General features: G+C 45.2%; 2 protein-coding genes across 6 annotated transcripts; one reads left to right on the top strand and one right to left on the bottom strand.

Moving 5' to 3' along the window:
- Nucleotides 1-1,463, top strand: LOC124654241 (myb-related protein MYBAS2-like). Of its 4 annotated transcripts, none has more exons than XM_047193255.1 (3): nt 1-393; nt 520-649; nt 734-1,463. In XM_047193255.1, exons 1-3 carry the CDS (start codon nt 273-275, stop codon nt 1,197-1,199), a joined length of 717 nt encoding a protein of 238 aa, XP_047049211.1. In that variant the 5' UTR covers nt 1-272; the 3' UTR covers nt 1,200-1,463. The 4 variants fall into 4 exon arrangements, with proteins under 4 accessions (XP_047049211.1, XP_047049213.1, XP_047049212.1 ...); XM_047193257.1 differs by having other exon boundaries at nt 6-335; XM_047193256.1 differs by having other exon boundaries at nt 7-224.
- A 2,174-nt stretch (nt 1,464-3,637) lies between these two features.
- Nucleotides 3,638-9,860, bottom strand: LOC124653783 (diaminopimelate epimerase, chloroplastic-like). 2 transcript variants are annotated; one of them, XM_047192847.1, is made up of 11 exons: nt 9,600-9,860; nt 9,304-9,471; nt 8,412-8,482; nt 7,666-7,723; nt 6,549-6,728; nt 5,835-5,919; nt 5,698-5,757; nt 5,421-5,494; nt 5,233-5,349; nt 4,167-4,215; nt 3,638-3,974 (listed from the first exon to the last, which is right to left on the bottom strand). In XM_047192847.1, the coding sequence occupies exons 1-9, from the start codon at nt 9,843-9,845 to the stop codon at nt 5,233-5,235; spliced, it is 1,059 nt and encodes a 352-aa protein (XP_047048803.1). In that variant the 5' UTR covers nt 9,846-9,860; the 3' UTR covers nt 3,638-3,974; nt 4,167-4,215. The 2 variants fall into 2 exon arrangements, with proteins under 2 accessions (XP_047048803.1, XP_047048804.1); XM_047192848.1 differs by lacking the exon at nt 4,167-4,215.
- Between the last annotated feature and the right edge of the window lie 7,395 nt (nt 9,861-17,255).

Raw genomic sequence — 17,255 nt, 5'->3', positions numbered from 1 at the left:
ACCCCAAGTGACCAATAGCTCCTTCACTTGCCTATAAATGAGAGGCAAAAGTCACCCGACCCTTGGGCAACTAAGTTCATCTTCCTTTTCTCCCTACTAGCTCTCTTCTTCAGTCTTCTTCTCCCAAACAGAACTGGAGTTCATCAAGGTTCTCATCCTGAAACTGGAGCCCACAAGCACGCAAAGAAAGAAGAGCAAGAAGACTGGCTCCCAGCCGATACAAGGTAGGAGTGAGCAGCGTTAGGATACTGTGGTTATATCTCAGGGTTGATATGGTGACAGTAAGAGAAGAGACACGCAAAGGGCCGTGGACAGAGCAGGAGGACCTGCAACTGGTATGCACTGTCCGTTTGTTCGGTGAACGTCGTTGGGATTTCGTTGCCAAAGTATCAGGTTTGAGGGGTGGGGGATCCAAAAATTAGGTAGCTATATCGATATATTTTGCGCTAAGTCGCAACAAGAAATGTCACCTTCTCTAATCGGCTTTCTTCTTGCTTCACCCTCATAATGACCATGCAGGCCTCAACCGCACAGGAAAGAGCTGCCGTCTCCGATGGGTCAATTACCTCCACCCAGGCCTTAAGCGTGGACGCATGACTCCCCATGAAGAACGCCTCATCCTCGAGCTCCATGCTCGATGGGGAAACAGGTTTGATCCAAATAACAATCTAACTAAAAGAGTGATAGCCCTCCTCTGATACTATGAATAACATATTTGGTGGTTCTTCAATAGGTGGTCCAGGATAGCACGGAGGTTGCCAGGGCGTACTGACAATGAGATCAAGAACTACTGGAGGACACACATGAGGAAGAAAGCACAGGAGAGAAAGAAGAACATGTCACCCTCGTCATCTTCATCTTCACTGACATACCAATCCTGCCATCCAGAGACGCCATCAATCCTTGGAATAGATGAACAGGAGCTCCATGGTGGCAGTAGCTGCATCACAAGCATCCTGAAGGGCACGCCTGCTGACATGGATGGATACCTCATGGATCAGATATGGATGGAAATCGAGGCACCATCAGCACCAAGCTTTCATAATGGGAAGGATAGTGCATACAGCAGCCCCTCTGGCCCTCTGCTACCATCTCCGTTGTGGGATCACTACTGCCCTGAAGAACACTTGAAGATGGATGATGAGATAAAGATGGCACCGCAATTTGGTTATAGTAAAGGAATGGGTCCATGCTATTGAAGCTATATATTGAGTGATCACTAGGTTACTTGCTACCTAGCAGAAGTGAAATGCTTTTGTAGAAAAGACAATTAGCATGGATCTAAAAATATATATCTAGCAAGCTTTGCAGGTGTGCGCATGTTTTATATATCTATGTACTGTGTAGTAGTATCTAGTGTGCAAGACAGCTTATGTCAACTTGGCCCTTGACATATGCAATGCAGGGGCACTTTCACACTGTATTCGCAATCAGCTCAATATAATCAGCTATCTCTTGTGAAACTTTCCTAATGCTTGTATCTATGCAATAGAATTAGCAGGTCTTTTATTGACTTAAATGCTTTCTACAGGTTGGGTCCAGCAAGGTTGTATCTAAGCTGAAGATTGTGCTGGTCCTACTGAAAATATAGTACAAATATGTGAAAGAATGCCGGTAAAGCCACAGAAGATAGCTGCCGTTAAAGGCCCATTTTTTTTTCCTTTAGGATGCATTTTCATGATATATCTACATTGTGTTGCAGTACATTAGTATTAACTACAATGTTACCAGTTTAGTACTATGGTCAACCATACAAGTATACATACTCTTAGTTTTCACATGACCAACTGCTAGCCAAAGTTTGCCACATTTGGCAAAAATGGTGTGAATTGGCCTTGTAGTTTGAAATGAAAGTAAAACCTTTTGATCTAGGCATGCCAAATCTAGCCCAAAGGAAGCTTCTGAAACACACCATAAAGAGCAACTAGCAAGCAGAAACTGCAGGTTTCTTTTAGAGAATGCGCTACAATTGGCACATCATCTCCTAGCCACACTCTTTCACTTCTACAGAATTAGCCACACCCTTTCATAATGCTATATAATTATCAAGATCTATAGCCTGCAAAAAGATGAAAGGTTAAGTAAAGATTGAGTGCGCTGTCTTTTTTTTTTCTTTACTTCTTTAGTACTCCCTCCGTCCATAAAAGAATGTCTTGGATTTGTCTAAATTGGGATGTACAGAGGAAGTAAAAAGGATTAGCCGATTAGCATTAGAATCCAGTTCTTTTGTTTCATCAAAGTTAAGTTTCTACTAATTTATTTAGCAGGCCTTGTAGGTTACGCGTGCAGGAAAGCAAAATTTTCACTGTGATAGGGAAATTAGAAGGTGGTTATGCGTGGAATGTATTGAGAACTTTGTAACCTCTACTTTACTGAAACAGACTCCTCAAAAACCCTAGTGCTTAACCACCTGGACCCAACCATTAATGTCCTATGGTGCCTCCAGAAAAATCAACACTGGGGTAGCATTGATGGAGATAGGATGAATTGTTAGTGATTTAGCATGGCCAGGAAAGTACTTCGGACAAGAATAAAGACAAAGAACACCATTGCCATAAAACTGAGAGAGAATCGACAGGATAAAATCCTGATCATAGTGTATTTGCAGTTTTGCTCAACCTTTCAGTTCTCTAACGTGTCTAACAAAAAAGGTTTGTAAATCTTGTACTCGTAATTAAAAGTTTAAAACAGATAACCAAAGGGCCAACACGTGTCAAGATTTTTCTGCGAGAAGCAAAATTTGAAAGATCACATAACTATTAAAATTTGATCACAAAAGTGCAAAGATATGATGCATGGGTGGTATTAAGTAAAATGTACAAAAGAGACATAAAAAAACATGGAATCAATATATAATACATGGAAAGCCATTCCCAGCAGCAAGGAGCAAATAGATCCTAGTATCACCATTATCTTCAAATGAAAATACATCAAACTAAAAATAGGACAATAAATTTACCAACTTATATGGTGTAATTTCTTCTCTCTTTCTGGACATGGCCGCAGTTCTTGGTTTCTGTGGAAATTTTTTCACATATATGCAGGGTACAGGGTACTTGCTTTTCGTCAAAAGTTAGCTCTTGGATACTTGAAAGTTGAAATGTCAGTAGGGACAGTCATGTAACTGCTATACTAATTCAGTTAACTATCCTATTAAAACAGTTGTAGTTGTGAATTTACAATGAAAAATAACTCACGCTGTTGGAAATCAGAATCCATTAGCATAAAGAAATTGGTGAAGGCAAATGTCCATGCAGGTGGGTTCTTGAGTTTGGGATTTATGTACTTGTGCATCTTCAAAAACTCGCATAGAGTTATATTATATTAGAACATGTGGGTCAGCAAAAAATCATACAAATATATCCCGTGCAAAGAAGACAAGTGGCATGATATATCCCGTTGCACTGTTCACAAAATAAATTGAATCATCTGTCTTATTTGTCCAGGGTATATTTACCATATCTTGACATGATCTTGTGCAGATTCGCATGATCCATGATTTTTTTGAAATTTTTCAAGATGCACAAGTACCAAAATACTAAACTCAGGCACCCACCCTTGCATGTACAAAATCAGTTCTCGAAGAAGTTTTCAGAAAATGTCAAACTAAACAACATCAATCTCACCAACTAACAGGTACAAGCAAAACCATTTTTCAGTAAATCAACATAAATTTGTAGACAACAATATTAAGCCAAGCATACAGAGCACAAGCTGGACAGATCCATAATTCACAAGGGGTTCTACCACTGATAGAGTGAAGGACATAGGGAGTACAAAAGGTTAAGTAAAAAAAACGCCTAGAATGCTTCAAATGGGGCCCCTAGTGCTGCCCAGTGTTCCCATTTTTGCCTGTAGCATAGCCTTTATTAAGAAATGGAGTGCACTGGTACCAGGACGGTGGTTTGATAGACCTTATAATTGATTTTTCAGGCTCCAAGTTTGCCAAACTCTTCCATCTCCACTCTCCGTACCTAAAAAAGTTTGGCAAGTTACGTTGGAAATATTTGCTATGACTTTGTACAAATACATAGGTCAACTAGTTGATGAAATAATGGTGCAATAGTATCATGGTTTAAAGAAGGATTTGTGAAATAATGAATTATGTATATTGTGTTAAATATAGGTCACATAAAGATCTTCATCTAACTTAAATAAGTACTAACATTTTCAGGCTCCAAGTTTGCCAAACTCTTCCATCTCCACTCTCCGTACCTAAAAAAGTTCGGCAAGTTATGTTGGAAATATTTGCTAAGACTTTGTACAAATACATAGGTCAACTAGTTGATGAAATAATGGTGCAATAGTATCATATGGTTTAAAGAAGGATTTGTGAAATAATGAATTATGTATATTGTGTTAAATCTAGGTCACAGAAAGATCTTCATCTAACTTAAATAAGTACTAACATGCGCATGGCATTACAAATGTCGCTTTTCAACTTACTGGCAAGCAATACAGCATGCTTACCAATTGCATACAAAGAAAACAGTTTCCTGAGAACACAGTGCACACATATAATAAAGTGAGAAATCCACATATTAACTGTGGAAAATAAGACTGGCTTAGCAACAGTCATAAACAAGTGATTTATACTTAGTACTAGCTCCAGTCCGATTAATCAACGCGGAACAGTACACAATTTGCATGCAAGGATGCTGATCTCCGCGTCGATTAATTGAGACCGGAGGGAGTAAGAACTTATTAATGGTAAGGCTCCATACCCTACTTTCTCAAAAAAGAAAAGCCAAACAAGTGTATCATGGATAGTCCTTGATGGAAGCATCTATTATTCTGACGAGAACAGTAAAGGAAGACCCTATTGTAATTGCATATTCCTTCTGGAGTTTACAGGTTTCGAAATTCTCCTGTTCTTCCTAACTGTAACTACTGTCACGTATAACTGCTAAACTGTGACTTCCCTTTCAAATTTGGTGTTGCCCTAATGATGTTTTCTAGCCTAGTTATGGTCCAGGAATGTGTTCTCAACAAACACATACTGATCGAGAAAAAAACGCCAGAAGTATAGTATTCAATTAAATCAACACACGTGAACTTCAAGATAGTAACAGATTCACTACGAAGACGCAAAACAGTCTTGCCATTCAGACGGTCCTAGCAAAACAGAACCACAATGTGGGGCTGATTATGATGACAATAAAATTACAGGTCATAATGATCAATATATTATGAAATCTTAGGCCCTCAGAAGGCAGGTACCCACAAACTGACCTAGTGAACAAAGGATCCATAAAAGACAGCCTCAGCAGGACCAGTCATGTAAACATGATTGTTGTCCTCTCTCCACTCAATTTCCAATGGCCCACCAGGCAAATCAACTACACATTTCTGTATCACAAAAAAATAGCAAATAAGGTACAGTAGAGATAAAATTGAAAGCGAAAAGAAAATGCACAGACCCGTTCAGCTCGGCCCTCAAGAACAGCTGCAACAACAACCGCACAAGCACCAGTCCCACAAGCAAGAGTTGCTCCTACAGTCAAAATCACAGAGTTTATTTCGTATATCCACTACTTATAAGAAATACCTGGAGGTAAAAGGGTATCGCACTGAAAACCATACATATAATCAATCTATTACATTATGGGTTAATGTTTTGAAGGATAAAAAAATGTACACCATCCTTAACACATAAAAATAAATGCATATCCTATATCAAGGGAACAGCAATTATACCAGCACCACGCTCCCAAACTCGCATTTTGAGGTGTGAGCGAGACAAGACCTGTACAAATTCTGCAGAAGGAAACATATTTAATAAATGCAAGGGTGTTTACATTGAAGAATATAGAGGTCTCAAAATAAAAAGTAACCTGTGTTGGTCCGGGCAGGAAACATATCATGATGCTCAAATTTAGGCCCAACGTCACTAAGATTCCAATCATCAACATGCAGATCCTGTGGTCCAGCCAAGAAAAGAGTCAGTTATAACGTGGACAACTCATGTGGGGTTCTAGGCTAATGCAAATATGATTGTTAGCAAGTATAGTTCAACCAAGATAGCAGTCTCTTCCCATGTGGAAAAATTTGCAGCAGTCAGATTCATATAGCAAATTGTTACCAATATATGCAAAAGTTGACCTCAAAATGGACAGTAACAATGTGTATCTTAAGTAAATTAACTTGCTGCCCCAAAGTATACAGCATAGATATTGCAAAAGAAAAAAAATGAAGTGGCAGAAAAATACTAGACATTAATGAATAAGACAGATACAAAGACAATTTGTCCATCCCTAGTGTTTCCGTAAAGAAAACACACCGACCCACTAGTTATAATAACTAACATGTTCAAATTCCAAACATCTGGTATACAGAACAGCAACAGTTGTAGGACTAAAACTCATGAACTTGATCCAAACTGACCTTTGGGCCTAAGCGAACACACATGCGAGAATGATTAAATTGTTGAGTAAGATAAAATGAGAATATTTTGGTAATATTGCTTTTGGAGTTATAACATGCAGACATGAAATTTGGTAAGCGTAAATACATTTCTGAGCCAGCATTTGAACTTTCAAGTCTATTACCTTTAGCTCTTTTGCACCAAATGTGACACAGTGAGGATTGCCCATGCTAACACAGGTTACATACCATGTTAAACCATCAATTACCAATTCAGCTTGAACAACAGCTTTGTTCTTGGTAGATGACAGTTTTGTGGGAACATCTGGTCCATTAAGGATAGGCTGACCCATATCTACCTTTACCTGCAAACATGATGAGTGTATCAGAACATATGACTATATCAACAATATAAGAGTTGGGAGGTAACCATATCAACAAGAATGAGTGAATTGATGATTCAGGGTTGGTACGAAGGGAATACTCTCTATGCTATTGGAGCCAACAAAGAAGCCATGGGATTTAGCAGCTGAAAATACCAAAGAAATTTGCCCTCGAAAATAGTTAAGACTTAAGGCAAGCATTATGGCATGCTTAGTACTCCCTCCGTTCCAAAATAATTGAAGATCTAGTTTTTTCCTAATCCAAACTTGTTTGACCAGATTTTACAAAACCATTGTCAATATTTACAAACATCCAATCCATATAGTATGAAAAATCCATGTATATTGAATCTAATAAAACTAAATTGGCTTCTATATACTCATATATTTTTCTATAAGTTTGGTCAAACTTAAAGTAGTTTGACTTAGGATAAAGCAGGAATTTCAATTATTTTGGAACGGAGGAGTAGATGATTAAGTTTTCTTGCGAGCATACTGAAATTGTGCAAGTTGACCAGAAGAACAAAATGCTTTTTGTGAAACTTAATCATACTTATTGCAAACACGCTGAAATTGTGCAAATTGTAGCTAGTGATGCAGTATGATTCCCATGACTTAACTAGCTTCCTCTGGCATATGTGCTGAAATTGTGAAAACTTAATCAGGTTCTTCGATATTAGCACAAATTTGCATGTTGTTAAGAAATTGCAATAGGTGTATGAGCTGAGGCAGGTTAAGAATGTTCCTGAAATCAGTTGCAGAACCAGGAATAAACCTTAGCAGGTTAGCAAGAGATAAAAAAAAATAGTTTACCTTTGCTCATGATTGGGTAAAGCGGATGTCAAACTATGGAGGTGTATGCCTTAGAAATTTAGCTATAAACATGAGTTAATGACTAGACAAACTAAAAGGTATTTACCTTGCCATCATTTTGTATTTCAGGAATGATTAATCCAGCACCAGTATGAATTTTAAAGCTGAAATACGATAATGCAACTTTAGGGGCCATTGAAAAGAAAAGATTATCTATATATACCATAAAATTTCCAGTAACCACTGTAAAGAACAGGATGCAGTCCAACAATAAGTCAATGACTACATAAAGATTAAATGAGATTTACATAAGTTTTGGATAAACAGATGAAATGTGCAGGCGGAACTTTCTATTGACTATTCAAAAAAACAAAGATGACTTCCTAGAAAGCGTGCAGTCAAACTTTACTAACTTTGACTACTAACAGTAATAGGTACAACCAAGGAAAAAAATAGCGTGCTATAACAAAATAGCGTCGGTCGAAAAATATGCTATTAGCGTGCTATAGCGTGCTAATAGCGCGCTATAGCACGCTATAGCGCCGAAATGATGTAGCGTGGACTGTCTAAAAACGCTATAGCGTGCTATTAGCGCCGAAATAGCGCGCTATTTTTTTCCATGGGTACAACTGGTAAAGTAGAAACTGTACCACTAGATTTTTTAAATATTTTCATTAGTTTCTACTAACATGTGTCTACAAAAAATAATGGTCAAAGATGCATAGTGGAGACCATGTCAATGTCTAAATTCTTAAATATCATATATTCATGATGAGGGACTATGTTTTTACTCCTACTTTTACTATTTATATAAAGTTAAGAATACTGAAAAGATCACACATGAATTTGTACCTATGTGTTCCTTGTAGATTTTCAAGCTCAGCTATAAAACGAGCGAAGCAACGAACTCCATTACCACACATCTACAACAAAAAATTACACAATGGATGAGAAATATGTACGAAAACAACTCACGCTAACAAGATTCATAGTAAACAGTTTCTTACTAACAATAAGCGACAAAAAAGAACGTAGAACAAGTGAACAGCTAAAGGAAAACAAACATATGACAACTCTAATTCCCTCTTGAAGACAGCTACTTGGCATGGTATATAGCCTTGGAACAAAGTGCCGCTTCAGGTAATAGGACTGAAAATATAAGGACACTTCTAAACATTTACAGTTATCAAGCTAACAATCTAGTAAAAACTTAAAACATCCACACAAAGACCCATTCTCTTATGCAGGCACCATGCTCATGTATCAATTGGCTGCAATCGGCACAGAAGTCTGGCGCCAGGAAATGGAGTAGCAAACCATAGGGGTGATAAATCTTCCATTTTCTAAACGAATGTATGGAATACTATGAATGACCCTGGAATACATGATCACCATACTGAATAGTGTACAGACACGATCTGTACTTCAGACGCTCATCAATGTGATCTATTATGTGGACAGTAGACTCGTACAGATATCTCTATGATCTATTATGTGTACAGACCCTATCAGCACTTCACACCATCATCCCTATGATCCCTACAATGTTCCCTCCAACAGACAATGCTCGCCAGATATCTTGCATGTCAGCATGGATGTCACAACAGAGACTAGTCACGCGGGAGTGGGACTAGTGTTGTGCTAACATTATCATAGCTTAAGTGTTCAGCATTCCCACCGAGGATTCCCAATCACTACAGATAAAAACATAAGGCTGAATAACCCATTTCCACCAGTGGCTCACCTCCGGCTCACTACCGTCAGAGTTGAAAATCCTCATAGTGTAGTCCGCACCATTGACCCCAGGCATGACGAAGATGACTCCGTCAGCACCGATACCGAAGTTCCGGTCGCACATCTTAGCCGCCTCCTCCGGCGTCACCTTGGGCACCGCCGAATCCCTGTTGTCCACCTACAAACCAAAGCCAGAAATCATCAGCAGCAGCAGCAAGTAATGTAAACACAGCCTCTAAAACAGCGGAGACAGCACGAAATCCCTAAAGTAACAGAAAAAAAAACCCGGAAGAGAACAAGGCGTACCATGATGAAGTCGTTGCCGAGGCCCTGGTACTTGACGAAGTGGAGCGCGCGCTCGGACTCCCGGCGCTCGAGGAACGAGGCGGCGGCCGCCGACCTGGGAGCGGACACGGCCATCGAGGCGACGGCGCGGCGGGGGGACGGGGTCCCGGGGAAGGGACGGCGGAGGAGGACGCGGGAGGAGGGGGTGGTGGATGCGGAGAAGGTGGCGGCGACGGATGTGGCTCGGGCGGCGGCGGCGGGCGACATGGTGACGAGTGCGAGAGCGGGAGGGATTTGGGGGAGGGTCGCTGCCGCTGTCCGGCCTACGACGGATTGACGGGGACTGGGAGGTTTTCGGTTGGCCCCACCTGACGAGCGGGCCCCACTGTCATAGAGGCGAGGGTCAGCTAGGTTGACGTGGTAGGATTACCTACGTGTAGGGTGGGTGTACACCTCTGAAATCTGAAGTTTGGCTGGTCAGAGGGTTTTCTCATTTTTGTTTCTCAGTGTCCATGTCGAATTTGGACATGAAATTTTGGGATGTTGTAGGAACATACTTCATGCGCACTCACAATTTTTCGTATAATTTTTTAATATGTATAAAATACTTTTTTATACGATAGCAATTGTAGCATACGAAGGGGTGGAAGTCCTAGATATGTTCTCTGGCTGGTCACATATTGTCGTTGCCTAATCGACGGTACCTCGGAGGAGGGATCCTCACGAGGGGGAGAAGAAGTAGGGGCCATAGGGCGGAGTGCACACGGGACGGTGGTACGCGAGTTACCCAGGCTTCGGAACACCGCACGATGACGGGGCCCTACTGTCGCTTGTCCGGAATTATCGGGCGCTTTCGCGTTGTTACAATGAGTTGTGGTTGTGCCTCTAGGGCTCCCGGGATCCGGCTTATAAAGGCGCACGGATCTAGGGTTTACATGGAGAGTCCTAGCCGGATTACGGATAGCCTAACTACGGTACAATATCTTGCCGTGCACGTCACGGATCCGCCTTCCATATACGTCGTACTTGGATCCGGGTCCCTCATGGGCCTCCATGGATCCGGGTTACTTCTATGTCGGTACGGATCCGGCCCTACCGATCCTGGGCTGGACTTCTTCCTTCATGATCAACAACAAGCGGGCCGCCCGATGGGCCACATGCCTCATCACCGTCTGTGGGCCACCCGGGCTTGCCGGATCTAGGCACTGTCGATGGTACACCCATGAAGTATACCCACAACAGTAGCCCCCAGAGTTCACCGAGTTTCACCTGCTGTTCCTGCCATGCTTGTTCCTTAGGTTTCCGGCATCATCGGCAACGCGGAGAAACTTGAAGAGCTCCAACTTTGCATTTTCTTCCTTTTCCAACTTACAGCCGGAAAATGCTCTCATCCTGCGGGACTTCATCCATCGACATTCCAAAGAATATTTCCGGGTTACTCCCTGCTCGCAAACGAGAGCCAACTTATCACGCAATTACCGGAATCTTAAAAGACTCAAACGGTTCCGCCAATTTGGCGCCATTTTTGCGCGATTTGCGCGGTAACTTATCTCTAGCCATTTTTACTGCTAGGGTTTGGGACACGTGTCACGCATCCAACGGCGCGACGCTTGCGTTCCGACCACAGGATGCGGAACACGAATCTTATCCCCTCAGCCTATAAATATCAGCCGTCGACCCCTTTACCCCTCATTCACCCCCTTCTCACCTCTCTGCCGAGCGCCGCCCGAGAGCTCCTCCTCCGCTGTGCCGGAATCCCGCCGGAAAGTCACCGGAGCATCACCGGAGCGAACCCGCCACCGTGGTGTTCTTCGTGTTCATAACTCCGGCGAGCCATCGCAACTCCGACCACCGCACGCCATTACGGTAAACCTTCGAGCTCCACTTTCGCGCCGTAGTTGATAGGGATGAACTTGGGGAAGATGATGTGGGATCCGACTAAAGAAAAGCTTCCGCCTAACTTTTTCTTCAGATGTCTTCAACAACTCCGCCTCCGACCTCGGAACCGATTATGGCGACGCCAATTTCCTCCGCCCCTCCTCCCTTCGCCCCAGTCAGGCTGGATCCTTCAAAGGATTCCGGCAAAGAAGCTGAGGGGACCTCCGCTCACCCGGAGAAAACCTCCGAGGCGGGCCAGACGGAGCAGCAGGCGGAAGAGGCTGCCAAGAAATCCAAAGCTCGGAAGCGCGACTCTGAAGCTAAGGGAAAATGGTGGCCCTGTACCACCACCGAAACGGAACTGAAGAACCTCGAGGCGGAGGGTTTCCTGCAACCCGGAAGCTGGAGGTCAGTTCCACTAGAACCAGCTCCGGCTCCTAAGGATGACGAGATGGTGCTGACGAAGGCATTAGTGGAGCGCGGATTCTCATTTCCGCCTTCAGACTTCTTCCGAGAAATTCTGAAGACATATGGGCTCCAACCTCACAATATATCTCCAAACAGTGTGCTCGCCATCAGCAACCATGTCGCTCTCTGCGAAGGCCACCTCCGGGTAACTCCAGAACTTCCTCTGTTCCAATATTTCTTTACTGTCAAGAAAGAGAAGATCCGCCAAACTTCCGAATTGCCAACTTGCGGATCCATCACTTTCCTCCTTCGCCCGGGCCGCGTCTACCCCCACACCGATCGCCATGAATCCGCGAGGTATTGGTCCGGAGGCTTCTTCTACCTGAAGGACGTCTCCGACCCGGCGAGCAACAAGATACTTCCAACATTCAAGAACAGCCCCGCCAATGAAACTCCGGCATGGACACAGTGCCCCCACCTCTCCGACTCGCCTCAGCTAAACCGCGCAGTTAGGCGGATCTGCAAGCTTACGGAGGAAGGGCTCACGGGGAAGGATTTAACCCTCTCCTGGTTTACCAAGCGGATCCAGCCGCTCCAACACGAGGACCGCCTGATGTTTGAATACACAGGGCGCGATGATCCGATGCGCGCCACAAAAGATAATTTGTCCGCCGACGCTATTGATAAGAGGATCCGGCTCCTCCTCAAAATCCCACGTGAACTCCATGTTCACGTATGCAACAAAGACATCCACACGGGGGGATCCGGAACCGCGGTACGCCATCTGGACTTGGTTTATTGTTTTCCTTTAAACTTTGCCTAAGTATTTATCCTTGCATTAGCTCGAGGCGCTTGAGGAGAATGAACTCGGAAATCTCCTCCGAGTCCCATCCACTGGTAACCCGGATCCAGAAGCCGCCTCGGAGGCGGAAGCTCCTGAAGCCAGCCGCCCTACGAAGAGGAGGAGGCCAGCCTCTTCCAGCCCCCAAGCGAAACGCCCCCGCGAAGCGCTCAGCATTGCGGCTACTCGGAAAGCGGAGGCGGAAAAGAAGCGCCTCTCGCTGATTAACACCAGCAATAAGGGGCAACCTGCCATCCAGCATTTCTTCAAGCCTTCCGGGTAAGCGTTTACTTCCGAGATCCAAGTTCTGGTTTTTTCGCTCAAACTCGTACTTATGCTTTTATGTTTTTCCTGAAGTTCCGGAAGCCTGACCTCCCAAGGCCCAAAGGGTCGTCAAGAAGAAGGCCAAACCATCTCCGGCTTCTTTCCCCATCACTCCGAGGTGGAAGTTCCGCCCAAGGCTTCATCGCCGGCAAGCCGGATCCGAAGGACATCATTGACCTTGATGATCTTCCTGAAGACCCTGCCCACCATGGCGACTCCGCCCAGGGGACCTCCACACCCATTCCTCCACCAGATCAACCAAGTTCCGCTTTTGCGGGACCTACTAATGAAGAACAAGAGCAAAAGGTCAAGCTCCTCCAAGTTACCAATGCGACCCGAGTCAGCCTCGAGCCAACTCCGTCCATCCAAAAACTTACCCTTGCACGGCGTCACGCGGAGGTTTCCGAGATGCTTGAACAAGGTATGGGGAAGCCGGACGAGGAGACGCGAGATCTCGCGGAACTGGAGAACGACTTGAAGGATTTTTTCGCCAAGCACAGGGAAGTGCGGCAGGTAATACTAGCCCCCAAGCATTGGGTGATATAGTTCCGTGTAACGTGTATTATCCGATGCTTTCCCAGAATGTACTCTAGACGGAAATTTAAAATTTTTATATCTCAAACTGAATTCCTCGCTAGCCCCCAAGATTTTAAATATCCGGCTAACTCCCTGCTGCTACAGACCACACGGAAATTGCACGAAGATTTGCGCATCCATGTGCTTGAGCAGATCGCGGAGATCGAGGGGCTGCGCCAGAACGCGGAAAATAGCCAAAAGGCTATCCAGCTGCTGGAGACCCGCCTGAAAGGTACGAGATCCGGGTCTTTATCTTTTTGTGTTGTCATAGTTCATAATATGTGCAACTTAGCTGCTTTCAGAAGAATCTGCTAAGCGCTCCTCGTTTGATGAGCTTTCCGCCAAGGTCAAGGTGCTTGAGGCGGAGAACGGGTCCCTCCAAAACTTCATGAAAGAGTCCTCAAGCAAAGAGACTGAAGCGAGGAGGGAGCTCTCCGAGAAGCATACCCGCGAGAAGGCGGAGCTGATCGACAAGCTGGAGAAAAGCCAAGGCCGCGTGATCTCCACAATTGCTAAGAATAAGGCTCTGGAAGTGGAGGCGGAAACCATTGACAAACTTATCTTCCGTAAGCATTTTTCCGCGTCGTTGCTCCAACCACCTTATATGTTTTCTGTGACGGAACTGAACCTCTTTCTTCCACAGCAAGCCTTGGCTTTGAATGGACAAAAGATTCAAACCTGACGAGGACGGAAGCATACGAGGAAGCGCGGAACTCAATTGATGCGCTGTTTGGAGCCTGTCGCGGAATCGCCACGGCTCTGTCGCTAAAGAAGGCCAAAACCTCAGTCATCGATACGATGACCAATCTTATGCGACAGGTGCCGGAGTTCATCAAGGACCGGCGGAAATCTTCGGCGCGCGGAGCCGCCTCCTTGGTCCCGGCCACTCGCAAGGCTTTCTTCCCCTCACTCAACCTGGCGCAAGTTGCACGCGGAGCCCCCGAGAGTTCCGACATGAGCGCCCTCCTCGCGGAAACTGAAGGCTATGAAGAGCTGTTTGTCAGGCGAGTAGATCACTCGTTCTGGTATAACAAGCACAACCTGCCCGAAGGTTTTTCCGATGCAGAGGAAGGAGCAAGCGAGCCAGAGTTTTATGGGGAAGGATCCGGGTCCAGCAGCGAGCATTCCGGAGGAAACTCTGGAAACGACTCTGAAGCCAGATCTGGTGACAGTGACGACGGCTCCAGCTACCAGCAATCTGAAGAGGAGGATTCCGAGTAGAATTCCTGTTTGAAACAATGAAACAAGTTGCATCATTTTGGCCCCAGCGAGGGTTTGTAATAAGACTTAAATTCTTAAGTAGCTAGGAACGAAACGATTATGCATGGGGCGGAAACACTTATCCTGCTATCCGTTAAATATTATGTGCATGTTTCGTTCTATGTCGGAAAAGCAAGTGCTGACTTCGTTATTTTCCGGCTTGCCCGCTTGACCTTCCACGAGCCAGAAAACCTTTGCCGGAAACGCGCGCCAGCGGCGACGAAGCCCAATGGCAGTCCGTCAATAACCGCGGAAACAAGCCCCCAGGCGTCGGTGCCGGAAATCGCTACTAGGAATCCACGAGTTCGCAACAGACAACAACTTAATCAGAAAACTTAAGCTTACGTCCTGAAGGACGATTTTTGAAAAATCACAACTTTTATACACGCCTAGGCGGAAAACATCCAGCTCTGCGGTTTTAGTCGGAAAAAACATACACGATCTAAAATGAACAAGAAAAGGAGGTAAAAGACTCAAAGAGTGAACCATAAGCTTTATTTCATTGATCATGTATAATTATTACAGAGTTTGTAACTCGGAAAAATATGCTAAGTGTAGAAAGGACGTAGCTGTGCGATATTCCAAGGACGATCTGTTTCATCGTAGATGTCATCCGGATCCTCACGCTTGCGTTTCCGGCGCCAGTTAGCAGGTCTATCCCTCGGCTCGCGGAAATCAACAAGGTAGTACGATCCGTTATGAAGCACTTTGCTAACGACAAAGGGTCCTTCCCATGGAGATTGCAGCTTATGGTCTTTCACCTGTCGAAGGCGGAGGACCGGGTCTCCGGCCATGAAGGAGCGTTTCCGAACTCGACGGCCGTGATAGCGTCGGAGCTTACGCTGGTAGATGGCGGAGCGCCGATCAGCTAAATTCCGAGCTTCTTCGATCAGGTCCACGGATAGCTCGTCCGGCCTCGTCGACTGTTTCTTCGGTATAGGCGGAAACTCGCGGTGAATCGTGGATGATGTCGGAGGGAATCACGTCTTCGGATCCGTATACCAGGAAGAAAGGGGTAAACCCTGTTGACCTGTTAGGGGTAGTTCGCAAACTCCACAAGACAGCGTCTAGCTCGTCGGCCCAAGCTCCAGCTGCTCGTCGCAGCGGTTCTTCAAGGCGTGGCTTGATTCCTGATAATATTAGACCGTTAGCTCTTTCGACTTGACCATTGGATTGTGGGTGAGACACAGATGCAAGGTCCAATCGAATCCCCATTGTCTCACAATAATCCTTCAATTCTCCCCGAGCGAAGTTTGTGCCATTATCCGTGATTATGCTCGTGTGGGATGCCGAATCTCATTACGAGGCTGATGACAAATTTTAGTGCCGTAGCACCGTCGGCTTTTCTCATCGGCTTGGCCTCGATCCACTTGCTGAACTTGTCAACAGCAACCAGGAGGTATTCACAACCACCAGGAGATGATCGTTTTAACTTACCCACCATATCGAGCCCCCAGACCGCAAATGGCCAGGTGATAGGTATGGTCTTCAGCTCTTGGGCTGGAGCGTTTGGTTGAGTAGCGTAGTACTGACAACCTCGGCAGGTCTTGACTATCTTATCAGCATCTTCTTTAGTTGTGAGCCAATAAAAGCCTAGCCGAAAAGCTTTTGCAACGAGTGACCCGGGAGCGGCATGGTGCCCGCAGGTCCCCTGCGTGGATCTCTACGAGGATTTCAATGCCATCTTGATTGGAGACGCATTTGAGAAATACCCCTGTTGCGCTTCGTTTGTAGAGCTGTCCATCAACAATTGTGTAGGATCGTGCTCGTCGATGATGCGGCGCGCGAGGACCTCGTCCTCCGGCAACTTCTGATCGATGAGGTAGTCCGAGGAAAGGTCTGTGTCCAAGCCGGAATGGTAGCCAATACCTCTTTGGCCGGAGACACCTGCCACCTCCGGATTTTCCGGGTTAGCGCCCTTCACCGAGGGTATCCGGAGATGCTCTAGGTAAATTCCAGGCGGAATTGGCTTTCTGCCGGATCCGAGCTTGGATAGCATATCTGCCGTTGTATTGTCGTCTCTTCTGACGTACTTGACTTCGTATCCGAGGAAGCTCTTGGCGATCTCGTCAACTTCGTCTCTGTAGGCCGCCATGACGGAATTTCTGGCGTTCCAGGTTCCGGCTACTTGCTGTGCTACCAAGTCGGAATCTCCGCAACAAATGATGTGCTTGATCCCTATTTCCTTAGCGATGCGCGATCCGGTGTAGTAGAGCCTCGTATTCCGCCATGTTATTTGTAGCTTCGAAGTGGATCCGCGGAACATACTGCAGTTCTTCTCCGGTAGGGGACTTCGGGGTGACTCCGGCTCCCGAGCCTTGATGCTGCTTGGATCCGTCGAAGTGCATGACCCATGTTTCGGTTCCGGCTCCGGACTTGCATCCGGAGCT

This window comes from Lolium rigidum, chromosome 5 (genome assembly GCF_022539505.1).
Source record: "Lolium rigidum isolate FL_2022 chromosome 5, APGP_CSIRO_Lrig_0.1, whole genome shotgun sequence".
Lineage (NCBI taxonomy): Eukaryota > Viridiplantae > Streptophyta > Magnoliopsida > Poales > Poaceae > Lolium > Lolium rigidum.
Note: the sequence above shows the minus strand (reverse complement) of the source record. Positions and strands in the feature narration are given on the sequence as shown.